At 40.9% G+C, this 19,650-nt stretch overlaps 1 protein-coding gene across 1 annotated transcript in view; it reads left to right on the forward strand.

The window, feature by feature from the left end:
• LOC126412047 (tetratricopeptide repeat protein 5-like) overlaps positions 1-19,650 on the forward strand; it is a 140,949-nt gene that overhangs the window by 27,912 nt on the left and 93,387 nt on the right. The window contains exon 2 of the mRNA XM_050081426.1: positions 4,617-4,749. Within this exon, the coding sequence (XP_049937383.1) occupies positions 4,617-4,749 (133 nt within the window). The remainder of the gene's footprint in view (positions 1-4,616; positions 4,750-19,650) is intronic.

Consider the following 19,650-nt stretch of genomic DNA (forward strand, 5'->3'; position numbering starts at 1 on the left):
CTTTTCATAACATTGTAAATAAATTTTTAAGATTACTTTCAGATGAAAAGTATTTTGACACAAACAAAATCATGATCTTGGTAATTGCAATGCTTCTACTGATTTTCTGTGAAAAGGAAGCTACTAAAGTGCACGTCATTTGTGTTGGCGGCTGAGTTTAGGTTCGTTCTGCGCATCTGACGTCAAAAAATACAGTCAGCCAATGAACAGAGAACGACGTTGCCAGATCTCGACTGCAGAGCAGAGCACGGACGAGGGTCTTCAGTTTTAGAAACGTTCAGTCATAAATAAAGTAATAGAACAAAAGCAATGTCTTGATAGCAGACTTTGTTTTTTGAAAGTTTGGAAAAACCATTCTTTATACCACTTGCTTCATTTTCTATTAATTAAACCAAACAAGCAATAAGACTCTTAATTCAGGCGATAGCAAGGAAAGGTGTTTGTATCAGTTTCACGAACCGCTTTTTCGCAATAAAGAACTGCGGTAATTGTTTATTTCCTATTGTACTTCGACGAAGTGCAAGTAATTCATAGGCATACCAACAGTGTTTGTCAGAATTTTGCATCACTTGTTAGACACCTTATGGAGATACTTTGCAGGATGAGCTGCGCTAGCGTAACGGTTAAGCGAAAGGTGACGAGTTCAAACCTTGTGCGATGCTAAATATTTTCTTTATTTAAAAACAATATCGAAGTGTCTTACTTCACGAATTTTATTCGTTTGAATGCAATTTTTTGAAATTTCTAGTGCTTTGTCTCTTCATTAATCCTTTCGCTGCTGCAGTCACGTGCTCCCCGCATTCCGCGCTGTGCGCGATTTTGTCATCACTGCACTGCTCACCTGTGCAGACACATGGTGTTCCCACTGCTTTGACACACTTATCATTCGATTTCACAAAAACTATGTGGCCCAAAAATTAGATTTTTACACATCTTCTTGGCTGATACCTTCCCCCCATAAATGACTTAATTTTGTTTCGATATTCAACCCAATTATTGTGCAGCATTAAATGTAGTAAACATTGCACGAAATTTTGAAGAGTTTGCAGAGGTAAAAGTCCATAGCATAAACTTTCCATATGGTTGATTTTAGTTGCCACAATGTTGAGAATGAAATGTGGACAAGGTGCCTAAATTTCATATAAAATTTACTGTATAACTATATCTCATTTAATTTAAGTACCACATAGGTGTCGTATGTAATATTGAGAAATATTCCATCTTTCGCGACTGTAATAAAAGTTTTATTTACACGGGGCGCGTTTGGCTTTATTTTAAAGCACTTCAATCAGTCAAAGGAAGTGGGGGGAAGGTATCACTCAAGAAGATGTGTAAAAATCTAATTTTTGGGCCAAATAGTTTTTGTGGAATCGAATGATAAGTGTGTCAAAGCAGTCGGAAACACCATGTGTCAGCACAGGCGAGCAGTGCAGTGACAAAATTGCGCACAGCGCGGAATGCGGGGAGCACGTCTCTGTAGCAGTGAAAGGGTTAATGCGGCCGTGGTGGCTTTACTTCATAAACTGCGCGCTCCCCCCTAAACGTAAGCTTGCAAACTATACTATACTATGGCGTTGCTTCTCTTGGTGCGTGCGTCGAGTGCAACTGGCAACGCAGCAATCTCCCGCGTCTGGGTGGGCATGCGCGAGCCGCCAAGATAAAAGAATTCAACTATAGACATAAAAATAAGATGTTTATATATCTTATTTTTACCCTTATTTAGGTGGGAATTTAAGGAGATGGGACCTGGATAAACTAAAAGAACCAGAGGTTGTACAGAGATTCAGGGAGAGCATAAGGGAGCAATTGACAGGAATGGGGGAAATAAATACAGTAGAAGAAGAATGGGTAGCTTTGAGGGATGAAGTAGTGAAGGCAGCAGAGGATCTAGTAGGTAAAAAGACGAGGGCTAGTAGAAATCCTTGGGTAACAGAAGAAATATTGAATTTAATTGATGAAAGGAGAAAATATAAAAATGCAGTAAGTGAAACAGGCAAAAAGGAATACAAACGTCTCAAAAATGAGATCGACAGGAAGTGCAAAATGGCTAAGCAGGGATGGCTAGAGGACAAATGTAAGGATGTAGAGGCCTATCTCACTAGGGGTAAGATAGATACCGCCTACAGGAAAATTAAAGAGACCTTTGGAGATAAGAGAACGACTTGTATGAATATCAAGAGCTCAGATGGAAACCCAGTTCTAAGCAAAGAAGGGAAAGCAGAAAGGTGGAAGGAGTATATAGAGGGTCTATACAAGGGCGATGTACTTGAGGACAATATTATGGAAATGGAAGAGGATGTAGATGAAGATGAAATGGGAGATACGATACTGCGTGAAGAGTTTGACAGAGCACTGAAAGATCTGAGTCGAAACAAGGCCCCCAGAGTAGACAATATTCCATTGGAACTACTGACGGCCATGGGAGAGCCAGTCCTGACAAAACTCTACCACCTGGTGAGCAAGATGTATGAAACAGGTGAAATACCCTCAGACTTCAAGAAGAATATAATAATTCCAATCCCAAAGAAAGCAGGTGTTGACAGATGTGAAAATTACCGAACTATCAGCTTAATAAGTCACAGCTGCAAAATACTAACACGAATTCTTTACAGACGAATGGAAAAACTAGTAGAAGCCAACCTCGGGGAAGATCAGTTTGGATTCCGTAGAAACACTGGAACACGTGAGGCAATACTCACCTTACGACTTATCTTAGAAGAAAGATTAAGGAAAGGCAAACCTACGTTTCTAGCATTTGTAGACTTAGAGAAAGCTTTTGACAATGTTGACTGGAATACTCTCTTTCAAATTCTAAAGGTGGCAGGGGTAAAATACAGGGAGCGAAAGGCTATTTACAATTTGTACAGAAACCAGATGGCAGTTATAAGAGTCGAGGGACATGAAAGGGAAGCAGTGGTTGGGAAGGGCGTAAGACAGGGTTGTAGCCTCTCCCCGATGTTGTTCAATCTGTATATTGAGCAAGCAGTAAAGGAAACAAAAGAAAAATTCGGAGTAGGTATTAAAATTCACGGAGAAGAAATAAAAACTTTGAGGTTCGCCGATGACATTGTAATTCTGTCAGAGACAGCAAAGGACTTGGAAGAGCAGTTGAATGGAATGGACAGTGTCTTGAAAGGAGGATATAAGATGAACATCAACAAAAGCAAAACAAGGATAATGGAATGTAGTCTAATTAAGTCGGGTGATGCTGAGGGAATTAGATTAGGAAATGAGGCACTTAAAGTAGTAAAGGAGTTTTGCTATTTGGGGAGCAAAATAACTGATGACGGTCGAAGTAGAGAGGATATAAAATGTAGGCTGGCAATGGCAAGGAAAGCGTTTCTGAAGAAGAGAAATTTGTTAACATCCAGTATTGATTTAAGTGTCAGGAAGTCATTTCTGAAAGTATTTGTATGGAGTGTAGCCATGTATGGAAGTGAAACATGGACGATAAATAGTTTGGACAAGAAGAGAATAGAAGCTTTCGAAATGTGGTGCTACAGAAGAATGCTGAAGATTAGATGGGTAGATCACATAACTAATGAGGAAGTATTGAATAGGATTGGGGAGAAGAGAAGTTTGTGGCACAACTTGACCAGAAGAAGGGATCGGTTGGTAGGACATGTTCTGAGGCATCAAGGGATCACCAATTTAGTATTGGAGGGCAGCGTGGAGGGTAAAAATCGTAGAGGGAGACCAAGAGATGAATACACTAAGCAGATTCAGAAGGATGTAGGTTGCAGTAGATACTGGGAGATGAAAAAGCTTGCACAGGATAGAGTAGCATGGAGAGCTGCATCAAACCAGTCTCAGGACTGAAGACCACAACAACAACACCCTTATTTGTGAAGTAAATTTTTTTAAAATAATATTTCTTCCTACACACTGTGTCAATCACTGAAGGAAAGGTGTTAACCTGCATACTATTGTGCTTAGTAATTGTAGTTATTGGTTGATGATTTCAAGCATACCAGTACTTGATCCTTAAATCAGATAATGTACAGGTAATTTGAAAATTTCAGAACAGTAGAAAATTTTTCATACAGTCTCTGCAGCAGCTTCTTTTCCTTTTTTACGTGCCTGACACTGTATTGTTCTGATTACCTTATATGCCTGAGTTCTACATGTGTTATTATTTTAAAATCAATGGAATGTAAGATATAGCAAATCTAGTGGTTTCCCTCTACATGCAACACTGTACGCTGTAAAAAATGTCACGTCGCACCACGGCCTGGTGCATATCTTTCATTGGGTGCCACTTTGGTGACTTGTGTGTCCTTAAAACCATTGGCACTCAGTTTTCCCCAGAATGGTCACCCATCCAAATACTAGCCACACCCAATTTTGCTTACCTTCGGTGGCTGGGCAGGAACTGGTGTTACCAACATGGCAAAGCCACTGGCATTTTACTCGCTTAAGTCCCCCTTCCCCTTCTTTTACTCCTATCTCTTTCTCCCTTCCATCATTTTATAGCTTGATGTATTTTATCTTCAACTTGCAGATTATACTGTCTAACTCCCATTTTGTGAGAATTAATATTGTGTATCAGTTAGTTATTTTTTACTGTTAATTTTTAGATCTAAACTTTCATTTACATGTCTTTTCTTTTTTTAAAGGACAAAGTGAAACAACTCTTTACATTCAGAGACCATTATTTTGAGAACCATTCTATAGATGATGCATCACGGAAGAATAAAGATGTAACTGACAAAATGAAAGAAACAGTAAATATACTTGAAAGGCTGAAAGGTATGTTTAAGAAATATCTCATATATTAACATTCACTCATTTATTATTGCATCAGCCAGAACCAGCTAAAAGACATAGACAGGTGGTTACTGATGACTATACTCTGCAATACTGAACACAAAAAATAGCAAAAGCTAAGGACAGTATTGATTAAAAACAGGAACTATAGACACCTATAGAGCAATTTGACTCCACTTCATGTTTATATTTTCATTTTTTCCTTTCCAGTTTAGGATAATTTTTCTTTGTCTGTGCTCTCTCTCTTTTTTTTCCTTTTTCATTGAGTTTTTATGCCTTTTTCTTATTTTTTTCTTTTTCTCAGAATATGCTTTTCAGTTTGCTTGGCAGAACAAAGGTATTGTCTCATTGTTTCTCTTAAATTTTCTTTTTGGTGCACTTGGCTATTCTAGAATTTATTTGTGTGGAGAATCATGCATTTGCAGTTTCTCATCCATGTTGGATTTGCAAGAATACCTGAGTCCACATTTGTTCACTTCACCTGAAGGCTTTCATTTATTTCTGTCTGGCATTGGATGGGAGCAGCCTCATCATCATCATCATCATCATCATCATCATCATCATCACTTATTGCTTTGTTATCCTTCCCACCAATAGTTGTTCTTCATTGTTGGTAAGTATGGGAGATGATCTCATTGAAGATTCCCTAGACAAAATTTCTAAGTAAAATAATAAAAAAAATAGTATTGTGCATTGGCACAACTTGTAACTAGTATATAAATATGACAATGATTGGCACCATATGTGGCTGTTAGGTCCTCCATTCAACAACTGTTAAATATAATATCAGGTTTACCAAAAAAGGATCATCGGTAAATAATTAGTAGTGAAGTCATGTATCACTTAGTTGAAGGTAGGGGGTAATGTAAAAAATTTACGCAGCTACTGAAAATGCTTTATTTTGAAACCCAGCTGTTGACACCCCACAGTTATGTGGCACTTGTATTTCTGAAGCTTTTTTTCCTGCAGGTTACATTCCAAAGTCTTCAGAAAAACTGCTCCAAAGAGTAACAAAATTTATATAAAAATGATACAAGAGAAAGGAAAAGTTTACTTTTTATTTATTGAGTCCTTTGATCATATGTAGTACAGTGTACAGGATGATATTGGACTTATTACTAAGTTCAGAATGATACATATTTAAATAATTTTTCAACATGTTACCAATTTCAATAGTTGTAGTTCTTACAATGATACAATGTTACAAATTTCAGTAGCTTTAGTTCTTAACAGTTATTCTGGTCCAAGTATTCCATTATTGAGTAGAAACAGTGGTACTGTAGATATTCTCTGACAGATCTTTCAAAAGCACTAATATTTTGTAAGCATTTTATACTATTTGATAGTCTATTATAGAGTTTAATACCAAGATAGCATGTACCTTTCTGATACAAACTGGTACTGGCTGGGGGTACATGCAAGTTATATTTTATTCGAGTATTATAATCATGCATATCTTTGTTTTTTTAAGTATTATCATCATTTCCAATCATATACTTTTTTTACGTACATTAGTGTGTCAACAATAAACATACACGGTAGAGGTAGTATATTCAGTGCTTTAAATATTGGTTTGCAGGACTGTCGAGCACCACTCCCTGTCATAATCCTAATGGCTCTTTTTTGTATTCTGAAAGTCCCTTTAGCTGCTGGGGAATTTCCCCAGAATATGAGTCCATACTTGAGATGGGCATTGAAGTACGCATAATAGGCACGCAATAGTGCCTGTTCATTTATGCATCGTTTGAGAACCCTAAGAAGATAACAGCCCATGCTCAGCTTGGCATTAATTTGTTCTATGTGTTTGCCCCATTTTAAGTCTCTTTGTATCGAGATGCCGAGAAATTTTGTAGCCTCATCATTTGCAATAGGGTGTTGATTGATTTTTATTTCTGGGTATATCAATGTGGTGTTTTGGTGGTTATGGAAATTTAAGGCTACTGTTTTGTTATAGTTTATTATCAACTGATTTTCTGCTGTCCAATTACTTAGATGTTTTGTAACTGTGTTTACTTCTTCTTGTATATCTTAATTTTTTGCTGCTTTTACCAGTATCGTTGTGCCGTCAGCAAACAGTATTACTTTGTGGGAATCAATATGTATATCAAAATCATTGATATATCTAAAAACAAAGATGATGTGACTTACCAAATGAAAGTGCTGGCATGTCGATAGACACACAAACAATTCTAGCTTTTGCAACCAACGGTTGCTTCGTCAGGAAAGAGGGAAGGAGAGGGAAAGACGAAAGGATGTGGGTTTTAAGGGAGAGGGTAAGCAGTCATTCCAATCCCGGGAGCGGAAAGACTTCCCTACCCTCTGGCTCCTACCCTTGTAACCGCCCCCGGTGTAAAACCTGTCCCATGCACCCTCCCCCACCATCTACTCCAGTCATGTAACCCGGAAGGTGTACACGATCAAAGGCAGAGCCACGTGTGAAAGCACCCACGTGATTTACCAACTGACCTGCCTACACTGTGACGCATTCTATGTGGGAATGACCAGCAACAAACTGTCCATTCGCATGAATAGACACAGGCAGACAGTGTTTGTTGGTAATGAGGATCACCCTGTGGCTAAACATGCCTTGGCGCATGGCTAGCACATCTTGGCACAGTGTTACACCGTCCGGCTTATCTGGATACTTCCCACTAACACCAACCTATCCGAACTCCGGAGATGGGAACTTGCTCTTCAATATATCCTCTCTTCCCGTTATCCACCAGGCCTCAATCTCCGCTAATTTCAAGTTGCCGCCACTCATACCTCACCTGTCATTCAACAACATCTTTGTCTCTGCACTTCCGCCTCGACTGACATCTCTGCCCAAACTCTTTGCCTTTGAATATGTCTGCTTGTGTCTGTATATGTGTGGATGGATATGTGTGTGTGTGTGTGTGTGTGCACGCGAGTGTATACCCGTCCTTTTTTCCCCCTAAGGTAAGTCTTTCCGCTCCCGGGATTGGAATGACTCCTTACCCTCTCCCTTAAAACCCACATCCTTTTGTCTTTCCCTATTTCCTGATGAAGCAACCGTTGGTTGCGAAAGCTAGGATTTTGTGTGTATATTTGTGTTTGTTCGTTTGTTTGTGTGTCTATCGACGTGCCAGCACTTTCGTTTGGTAAGTCACATCATCTTTGTTTTTAGATATATTTTTCCCACGTGGAATGTTTCCCTCTATTATATTCAAATCATTGATATATAACAAGAAAAGTAGGGGTCCCATTATCGACCCTTGCTGTACCTCGTAAGTGATTGGGCTTTCTGATGATACACATTCTGTGATTATTCGTGTTTTATCATCTATATGTCTGATGGATACTTTTTGTTTACGGTTGCTGAGAAATGAACGAATCCAATCATTTGCCAACCCCCTAATTCCATAGTGCTCTAGCTTCTTCAATAGGATTTTGTGGTTTACCATATCAAAGGCTTTGGTTAGGTCCAAAAATATAGCTGTTGTTTGTCGTTTTTCATCTATTGTTTTTAATACAGTAGATATGCATACATAGGTTGCTGCCTCCGTTGATTTCTTGCTTCTAAAGCCATGTTGAGTATTAGATAGCACACTATTTTTGTTTATAAACTTTAACAACTCACTGCACATAATTTTTTCTATTACTTTTGAGAAACAGGATGTTAATGTAATGGGACGATAGTTTATTACTTCATCTTTGTCACCACCTTTGAAAATAGGGATGACTTTTGATGTTTTTAGTTGATCTGGAAAGATGCCTGACTCTAGGGAACAGTTGCATAAGTTGAGAACTAAGTTCCTTCAGTCTCACCTAACAAAAAGCCTTGTTCAGTTTGAGACTGTAATGTGGTGTACCAAGCAGCTGTGACATTAAATGGAAGCTTCATAGTGAACAGCTCCAGAAATGTAACAACAAGTGCACATATCACACATATCAGCAATTCCACACGTGGTTCGAAGATTTCTCTGAAGTTCCCCAAATTCTTATTATATGGTTACGTGCGTGCCAACAATCATGTACAACCAAGCGAGGTGACGCAGTGGTTAGCACACTGGACTTGCATTTGGGAGGACGACGGTTCAATCCCACATCTGGCTGTCCTGATTTAGGTTTTCTGTGATTTCCCTAAATCGCTTCAGGCAAATGCCGGGATGCTTCCTTTGTAAGGGCACGGCCGACTTCCTTCCCCATCCTTCCCTAATCCGATGAGACCAATGACCTCACAGTTTGGTCTCTTCCTCCAAATAACCCAATCCAAACCCACCAACAATCATGTAGTTAAACCTTTTAGCCTTTGGTGTTACGAGTATAATACAAAGTAACAATATACTTCACGGGTTGTTAGGGTTTAGTTAAATGTTCATCTGTGGAACAGAAGGAGTTGTCTGGAAGAAAAGATTTCAGATCATCATCATCATCATCATCATCATCATCATCATCATCATCATTTAAGACTGATTATGCCTTTCAGCGTTCAGTCTGGAGCATAGTCCCCTTTATAAAATTCCTCCATGATCCCCTATTCCGTGCTAACATTGGTGCCTCTTCTGATGTTAAGCCTATTACTTCAAAATCATTCTTAACCGAATCCAGGTACCTTCTCCTTGGTCTGCCCCGACTCCTCCTACCCTCTACTGCTGAACCCATGAGTCTCTTGGGTAACCTTGCTTCTCCCATGCATGTAACATGACCCCACCATCTAAGCCTGTTCGCCCTGACTCCTACATCTATAGAGTTCACTCCCAGTTTTTCTTTGATTTCCTCATTGTGGACACCCTCCTGCCATCGTTCCCATCTACTAGTACCTGCAATCATCCTAGCTACTTTCATATCCGTTACCTCAACCTTATTGATAAGGTATCCTGAATCCACCCAGCTTTCGCTCCCATACAACAAAGGAGGTCGAAAGACTGAACGGTGCACAGTTCCCTCCACAGTAGGCTTGGTACTGACTTCCTTCTTGCAGAAGAGAGTAGATCGTAGCTGAGCACTCACTGCATTAGCTTTGCTACACCTCGCTTTCAGTTCTTTCACTATGTTGCCATCCTGTGAGAATATGCATCCTGTTCTAACTTTGTTCCTCCTATTTGGCACTCAATCCGTTTATATCTCTTTCCCACTGACATTACTTTCGTTTTGGAGATGCTAATCTTCATACCATAGTCCTTACATTTCTGATCTAGCTCTGAAATATTACTTTGCAAACTTTCAATCGAATCTGCCATCACAACTAAGTCATCCGCATATGCAAGACTGCTTATTTTGTGTTCACACATCTTAATCTCACCCAGCCAGTCTATTGTTTTCAACATATGATCCATATATAATATGAACAACAGTGGAGACAGGTTGCAGCCTTGTCTTACCCCTGAAACTACTCTGAACCATGAACTCAATTTACCGTCAACTCTAACTGCTGCCTGACTATCCATGTAAAGACCTTTAATTGCTTGCAAAAGTTTGCCTCCTATTCCATAATCTCGTAGAACAGACAATAACTTCCTCCTAAGAACCCAGTCATATGCCTTTTCTAGATCTATAAAGCATAGATACAATTCCCTGTTCCATTCATAACACTTCTCCATTATTTGCCGTAAGCTAAAGATCTGATCCTGACAACCTCTAAGAGGCCTAAACCCACACTGATTTTCATCCAGTTGGTCCTCAACTAATACTCGCACTTTCCTTTCAACAATACCTGAGAAGATTTTACCCACAACGCTGATTAAAGAGATACCTCTGTAGTTGTTACAATCTTTCCTGTTTCCATGTTTAAAGATTGGTGTGATTACTGCTTTTGTCCAGTCTGATGGAACCTGTCCCGACTCCCAGGCCATTTCAATTATCCTGTGTAGCCATTTAAGACCTGACATTCCACTGTATTTGATGAGTTCCGACTTAATTTCATCCACCCCAGCTGCTTTATTGCACTGCAATCTATTGACCATTTTCACCACTTCCTCAAATGTGATCCTATTTCCATCCTCATTCCTATCCCATTGTACATCGAAATCTGAAACATTACTGATCGTATTTTCACCTACATTGAGCAACTCTTCAAAATATTACCTCCATCTGCCCAAGGAATCCACAGGATTCACAAGCAGTTTTCCTGACCTGTCCAAAATACTTGTCATTTCCTTCTTACCTCCCTTTCGAAGACTGCTAATTACACTCCAGAATGGTTTTCCAGCAGCTTGACCCAAAGTCTCCAACCTGTTTCCAAAGTCTTCCCAAGATTTCTTCTTGGATGCTGCAATTATCTGTTTGGCTTTGTTTCTTTCTTCAACATAACTTTCTCTGTCTACCTGAGTTCTAGTATGTAGCCATTTTTGATATGCCTTCTTTTTCCTTTTACAGGCTGCCTTGACTGTGTCGTTCCACCAAGCTGTTTGCTTCATCCTACCTTTACACACTACTGTTCCAAGACATTCTTTAGCCACTTCAAGTACTGTGTCCCTGTAGCTTGTCCATTCCTTTTCCAATGACTGTAATTGACTACATTCAACTAACTGGTACCTTTCTGAGATCATTGTTATGTACTTGTGCCTGATTTCCTTATCCTGAAGTTTCTCCACTCTTATCCTCCTACATATGGACCTGACCTCCTGCACTTTCGGCCTCACAATCCCAATTTCACTGCAGATTAAATAATGATCAGTGTCATCACAGAATCCCCTGAATACACGTGTGTCCCTCACAGCCTTCCTGAATTCCTGATCTGTTATTATATAGTCAATGACAGATCTGGTTCCCCTGCCTTCCCAAGTATACCGGTGAATGTTCTTATGTTTAAAAAAGGAGTTTGTGATTACTAAGCCCATACTGGCACAGAAATCCAAGAGTTGTTTCCCGTTCCTGTTGGCCTCCATATCCTCTCCAAATTTACCCATAACCTTTTCATACCCTTCTGTTCGATTTCCAATCCTGGCATTAAAATCACCCATGAGCAGAACACTGTCCTTGTCCTTTACTCTAACAACTACATCACTGAGTGCATCATAAAAACTATCCATCTTATCTTGATCTGTCCCTTCACAATGCGAATATACTGACACAATCCTAATTTTCTTGATAGACACTGTCAAATCTATCGACATCAGTCGTTCGTTTACATACCTTATTGCAACTACGCTGGGTTCCATTTCTTTCCTGATGTAAAGCCCTACACCCCATTGTGCTATTCCTGCTTTGACTCCTGACAGGTATACCTTGTATTCTCCCACTTCCTCTTCTTTCTCACACCTTACCCGAATGTCACTAACAGCTAAAACATCCAGCCCCATCTTACTTGCAGCCTCTGCCAGCTCTACCTTCTTCCCAGAGTAGCCCCCATTGATATTAATAGCTCCCCATCTCATTACCATTTTTTTGCCGAGTCGTATCTTAGGAGTCCCTGGTTTGTCAGTTAGAGGTGGGACTCCGTCACCTCCAAAGGTCTGAGGCATTTTGCTCTGATTGTTGCCAGCATCATATTTAAAGTACCGGGGAAGCAGGTTGCTAGCCTTACTTGCCCCGAGTCCCATTGAGTTTTACCCCTAACGGTTGAGGGACTAACCGGTGGATTTGGTAGTCTTTGCCGTATGAGCACAAAGGTGACCACAACTCAGAATATGTCCGAGATGCTCAGCCTTATTCCAAAGTAACTGGTATCCCGACTGTCGGGACCACTTACTTGGCCACTCATACGTTGCCCGTGGTTCATGAACTAGGACATGACTACAGGAACCCACACCATGAACCACAAAGAGATTTCAGATAAAATTTAAAATTTATTGTGTACCTTCCAGACATTTTATGTTATTGGGCTAATGATCAAAGAGTTTTATGAGTGTGTAGTGAGCTCCTTTGTGAACCACTGACAGCTTTAGTAATGCGTACTGAAGGTATGTTTTTCATATTATGTTATTGGCTGGTGGTATTACTAGTCTTCTCCTGAAATCAAAATTGGTGTGACATTTAGAGCCAAGAGCTATTACCGTATAACATGAGAGTTACTGAATGCAAGACAAAAAGATGTGCAAGAGGTTCATGTTAGTTATGATAAGTTTTGTAACTCCACAACCCAGTCTTTGGTCAGAAAATTATTAGTCATTAATGAAAGTAAGGAGAAGTAGCATGGAAGCGCCGTAGATTATTACGTCGACAGCTGTGGGCTGGTAACAGCCAGTCTGGTGACATGTGAATCACAACAACAGACATGACAGTGGATTGTGAAGCAAGGATAGCCGAGCTCATTGGTAAATGGCACCGCACAGTGGTAACTGTGTAGCAATTGTGGTAGTAACATTAAACCGGGGTGAGTTTGTTGTTATGGTGACAGGACTGGGCACCAGGTTTTAGTGAAACAAATGGACACCAGAGGCATATAAATAAGTCCGGATTTTGAGGAAGGAATGACTTGGCATTGCCGAAAGTCAGCAGCACTGCTACAATACCACAGCTATGCTGGACAGCGAGATGACTGGGTACCACCAGCAGCTACTGGGTTTGAGACCAGGCTGCGCCTACCACCAGCACGAAGTCCTTCATGGGACTTACTGCACAACCCAGCTGACCTATCACCTGTGCCTGCTGCCACTGACACTGAGTTCCTGGTGAGACATGGTGCCACAGCGCAAGCCACTGCCCGACTCCTGTCCCGGGGCAGCGAGTCGAGTCCCGCGCCCTGCAGACTGCACACACCACCACCGCGGCTGCAGGCAGAGCCGAGGGGCCATTCCCCGAGTGGAACGGCACAGCGACAAAAATGTTAGTGCCGCTGACATCAACAGCTGTGGCCTCCAAAGGCTGCCAGTCTCAACAGTGCAGGATGCTAGCTCAGCAGCTACGAGTGGAAGCTGCCGTCTGTTCATCAGCACCAGCCAGGAGCAACAGGGAGATGCATGCCTGCCTCTCTATGTCATGTGTTAAAATCAATAGAAGTTTGTTTTAACTGTTAGCAGTGTTTGCCCTGGCCCCCACAATCTGTCACTACCACTCAGACGTCCCCCAGCATGCTACAGAGTGGAGTTATAAGTTGGATTTTCAAGCCCGTCTCCACACTGTTTGCTGATAGCAGGAGCAGAAAACAACGCCTACAGCTGCCACCCGTGGGTGAACAAGATGACTCGACTGTGGCATGGAAACAGTTTGTCGAACATGTTCGTGTGAATGAGGCTGTTTTGTTCTTTTGTGGTGACAATTGTGACAAGTCAGGGGTTTTGTCACGGGTTGTGTTGTACTTGTAAGTTCAGTGGGTGACAGGTGAACGCAAATTATATTTTTGAGGAGGCACAAATATAAATCTTATTTTTCACCTGGTCAGTATCTGAAATATGGGTGTCATGAGGAAGAGATATGGCTCATTTTATAGTAGTATATAAGCTGTTAACCTGGAGTAAGGATTCAGTAGCTGATGCTAAGTCATTGTGTCGGTGTACAAGAATAACAATAATGAGTATAAGCAGCCACTCATGTGAGAATGATTAAGTTTTGTGAGGAGTAATATGTAAGTGTTACAGTTATACGTTGTCATGATATTGTTTGTTTTGTATGGAGAGAGTAGTATGACGTGGCATTTTATCATGTAAGGTAGTGAGGAGTGTTAGGATAGGGGTATGTTGTAGTGTTTTTGTTCCCTCTTGTTTATGGTTGTGTAACTGACTGGAGGTAATTTTATCATCATCAGTACCTCATGTAGCAGGGTTGGCAACATGCAGGGAGCTACCAGGGTGGAGGTATTGAGAATTTTAACCCTAGGACACCTAAGGGGGGGGGGGGGGGTCACTGAACCCACAATTTTTTTTATGTCCCCCTGCTTTTGCCCAAGTAACTTTCATACTACATATTCCCTTTGAGTTATTGTTTGTTGGCTATTTTATGAAGTGTTAGTGTCAATATATTTTATAGAAAATTCCTGCTTTGAAAAAAAAAAAAAATAAACTTATTATGGGTCCAACAACCCCTCCCCCTCCCCTTAGGCCTCCATGCTATAGAAAAATTCCCTTAGTAGGATTTCATATTTCTCATCTCTACAACAATGCAAGTTAGTTTCTTGTTGGTTGGTATTCTTGATATTCACAACAATTGGTTTACTTTCAGAGGAAGTGATTATTGATGTCAGTCAGCTGTTATTTATCTTGTAAACTTGCAGTGAGTTATTGCATTCCCTACTGTTCACACCAAGACTTAGAAATTACTAAAAGAATATGTGACTCGTCTTTAGAAAGAGTTCTGAATGAAATTTTAGATGAAGATTCTGACTCGGGGAGTGAAAGTGAATATGAGGATGGTGTTATGGAGTATGATTCAGATCAGGAAAGTGATGTGGATGTTAGAGAAGATGAAGATAGTGCAGCGTCAGGCAGTGACCATCAGGATATTGTTGTGGCCAAGTCTGGAAGAAGGTACGTAACCACATAGCCTCGGAGGTCTGTTGCTAATATAGTAAGAGAGCAGGCAGGAGTAACTCCAGCTGGTGTTTGGCATTCACCTGGAGAAGTCTTGAAGTTACTTCGTACACCTGACATCATGGATGTAATAGTAAAACATTCAAATGAAGAGGCAGTTAGCCAATATGTTACTTTGACTAATGAGAAAGAATTGTATGCCTTTATAGGAATCCTGATACTTATGGGGGCAAATAAGGACAATTCTGTCAGTGTACATGATCTTTGGTCAGACCTAATGGGTTGGCCAGTTTACAAGGGTATTACGGCAAGAGAACGTTTCGAGAAACTTATTGCAATCATAAGGTTTGATGACAAAAGTACCCGCCAGCTAAGAAGGGAATCAGTCAAGTTCACAGCAGTCCGTGATATTTTCAGCAAAGTGAATGACAGGTTTCCAGTACTGTATAAACCAGGGGTCCACCTCACCAATGATGAGATGTTTAGCTTGTTTAGAGGGCGCTGCCCCTTCAAAGTATTTATGAAGGATAAACTGGGCAAGTATGGCATCCTTATACACATGATGTCCGATGCAGTTGACAGATACGTCTTGAATATGGAACTAGTGAAATTACCGGTAGAAGAAAGAAGTGCCAATGCAAGAGGGTTTTCCAACCAAATTGTTCAATCAGTGGAGACTATTCTACAAAAGAAAATCAAAGAAGTGACAACAGAAGCACATCAGCCTCCTGCAGGGAAAGGTCGGCACCATATTTGTGTAAGAGAAGCTAAAACAAAGAAGCAGAAGCACAACAATCTAAGTAAACCAAAACAGTATTGTGGTCACTGTTATACAAATGTGTGTAACACACATTCAGAAAAAATTGTGAAGTGTGTCTCTTGCCTTGAAGTTGAGGACTCAGAGTAGTCTATTGTATATGAACACATCTGTATTTTGTATTGTAATATGTCAATTTTTTATTCACTCAATCCAATATTTATAACAATTAACAACATTTATAAACCAATGCTGTAGTTAAAATACACAAACCATTTTGAAAGTTGTAATTTTTCGTCAGTAAATTTATTTAATACCTGTGGGCTCGCCGAACCAAACACCCCTCCCCCCCTCAAGCATCCAAGTTAGAAAAAAAGGCTTGGACATCCCAGGGTTAAGAGGTGAAGTAGATAAATAGCAAGCTGAAAAGATGGAGAAGAATGAGAGATAAGAAGCACTTGACATTGAGGTGAAGGAAATGACTTATCACAGATCTCTGGGGTATAGAGAGAATTCTTGGAGAGACCAAGAGGAAATAATAATGGAAAGCGTGTTTCGAGATATGAGGAATACATTGATTTTGGAGAGGGTAGAAAGGAAGCAGAGAGGAAGGAGAAGGAGGAAGCTGAAAGAGAGGAGCACACTTCTGGATAATTTTACCAATTCCCACGGAACATCTGCCTATCGTTGATGAACTTAAACTTGTTGAGGCATAGACTAATGACATTGTGGAAGTTAATGAAACTAATGTAGAAGTACCAACTCCGATATCCAGTGGAAATGTGGAGTCTGGGGTAAATGTAGTGCCGGACGCACGAGAATGGGCTGTACTGAAGTGATTAAGTATGAGGATAGCAACATGGGTGAGTTAAGTGCAGTAGTATCTGCCCCCGTGAGAGATAATGGGTGTTGTGTTGAGGCCAGGGAGATTGAGCCAGATGTACGGGGAGGTGCACATGCCAAGGGTTTTTGCATCATGCAGAGTGTAACTGCAGACAGTTTTGTCATTTTATATACTACAGAGAGTGCACAAGAAGTTGTTAGTAGTTGTGTTGTAGTTGTTGTGACTGAAATGGTACAGGCACAGATATTTCCTGAGTAGCAGGATAAATGGATGAAAAGAATTAGATTGTGAATTCATAGAGTGTATAATCAATTAGACAGGGTTGAATCTTTTGAAGAGGTATGCTAGAAGTTCAGAATGTGACGCGAGACAAGTTCTGAGTCACAGCATTACATGGCAAGCAGCTGACATGCACAGTGAGCTGTTCTGACTGAATATCAGGCCAGACTTAATCTTCGGCAACAGAAAGCTGTTACCAATATAGAGCCATTACGAGGTGCACCTAGTATATAAGACAAACCAGTTAAACCATGTAAAAATACATTAAGGAGTAATTTGCATGATACAATACTATTAGGCTCCATGAAGTTGTTTTGAGTGAGCAGGAGTACTAGAAAGCCAAGCATTTTTAGGAGAATTCAGTCTGTAACAAGTGCTACAGTGTGATGAGTGAGTGGGACTATATTTTGAAGTTTTGGAAATGTGAGTACTGTATGTGGTTTTCTCTTAAGGATAGTTTTGGGAGTATGTTGTATTGAGAAGCATAAGGAGAGCTGTTGGTCAAAAGGACAAAGTTCTCAAAGCTGTTACAAAGCAAAGGGTTAAGAAACCACTGGATAGACGTATGAGATGCCAAATGTAAAAGTTGAACAAAGCCAGACCATATTTTTTTGATGTTGATAGGTTAAGGATAATTGATTAAGAAAGAAAGAGAGTCATTTTAGTTTGTTAGTGTGGAACAGGGAGTTAGAAGTTTTTTGTGCATGAGCATGGCAAGAGGCCTAGCAGTGAAGTATGTTTTATAGCACTGAGTTAATGAACAGGACAGGGGACCCTTGAGAGATGATGTAAGATTAAGCAGTATGATCAAGGGATGAAACATAGATTTATAAAATCAGAGATTAATACAGTAATTTCCATAGTAGTTAACAGTAGCCAATTTAGTATTGTGTGTTTTGTTGTCTCTGTAGGGGAGGGCAGTGTAGTGCCATCACCCAGTCTTTGGGCATATAATTATTAGTCTTTAACAAAAGTAAGGAGGAGTAGCATGGAAATGCACAGATCATTGTGCTAACTGCTGCTGGTTGGTAGTCGTCAGTGTGGCAATGTGTGGGTCACAGTTAACAGACACACCAGTGGATTCCGAAGGGTGGTTAGTCGAGCTCATCAGTAAATGATGCAGCTCAGCAGTAACCGTGTAGCGAGTGGGACGGTTACACCACTCCAGGGAAAATCTCTCATTTTGGCAATGTGACTAGGTGCCAGGTTTTAGTGAAACAAGTGGGCACTGGATGCATATAAATAAGTCTGGACTTTGAGGGAGGGATCGCTTCTTGTCGCAGGAATCTGACAGCACTACCACGGTGCCAGAGCCGTACCGGTCAAGCCTGCTACCAGCACTAAGTCCTTCACAGAAGCAGATGCCACAGCCCTACTGACCTGCTGCTTGTGCCTGCCACCACCTACTCTGAGTTCCTCGTGGATGTTGGTGCTAGAGTGCCAGCTGCCATCTAACTCCTATCCGAGGAGTTGAGTCCCGAACACGGCAGACTCCACGCACTGCCACTGTGGCTGCTTGCGGAGCCGAGTGGCTGTTCTCCGAGTGCAACAGTGTCACAGCACAATGTGTGGCATCGTTGACATCGAAGGCCATGGTCTCTGAAAGCTGATGGTTTCACCAATGCAGGGCACCAGCTTGGCAGCTACAGGCGGAATCCACCGCCCACTCGGGCAATGGGGAGTGGCGTGCCAGCCTCACTATATCATGTATCAAAATCACAGTTTTTTGTAACTGTTAACATTGTTTTTTATGGTGCTTATCACCACCACTCACTCATCTTCCAGTGTGCGCATCACACTACTGTTCCTTGTGGCTGCCCATTTCATTTTTTAAATTCACAGAGAGACAGACTAACTGGCTGTTACTTAGCTACAGGAGCTGAACTCACAGTACTACCAGTAGACCCAAAGAAAAGAATACTTACAGCATTTCTAGTCCAATTAGTATAATGATTCTTCTCCTGGGGGGAAAAGTGGAAATGGTTGGCGGGGAGGTTGGAGGGTAGGGCGGGAAGAGAGGGGAGGGCGAGTTACTCAAAACTCTTATTAATAGGGATCCATCTTGTATGACAAAAAAACAGGAGAAAATGAAGGAAAATACATCAGAGAGAGTATATTAATAAGTACTGTACCAGATTCCGTTCAGCACTGATAAAAGAGTTAAAAACGTATACAAAGGAAGAAAATTTGAGGGAACAGATTGTGGCACAAAGCTAGGAGAGTTGCTTTCATTTATTTATATCTATATCCACATACATACTCAGCGAATTACAGCAAAGTTCGATGCAAACAGTATGTCAGGATTCCTCCCAGTTCCGCCTGCATAAGAAATATGGGAAGAATGACTACTCTGCATACACTGTAATTAGTCTGATGTCATCCTCAGTCCCTGCTGGAGTGATATGTAGGGGTTAGAAGTAAATGAACCATGGACCTTGCCATTGGTGGGGAGGCTTGCGTGCCTCAGCGATACAGATAGCCATACTGTAGGTGCAACCACAACGGAGGGGTATCTGTTGAGAGGCCAGACAAACGTGTGGTTCCTGAAGAGGGGCAGCAGCCTTTTCAGTAGTTGCAGGGGCAACAGTCTGGATGATTGACTGATCTGGCCTTGTAACACTAACCAAAACGGC

Source organism: Schistocerca serialis, chromosome 7 (assembly GCF_023864345.2).
Source record: "Schistocerca serialis cubense isolate TAMUIC-IGC-003099 chromosome 7, iqSchSeri2.2, whole genome shotgun sequence".
Lineage (NCBI taxonomy): Eukaryota > Metazoa > Arthropoda > Insecta > Orthoptera > Acrididae > Schistocerca > Schistocerca serialis.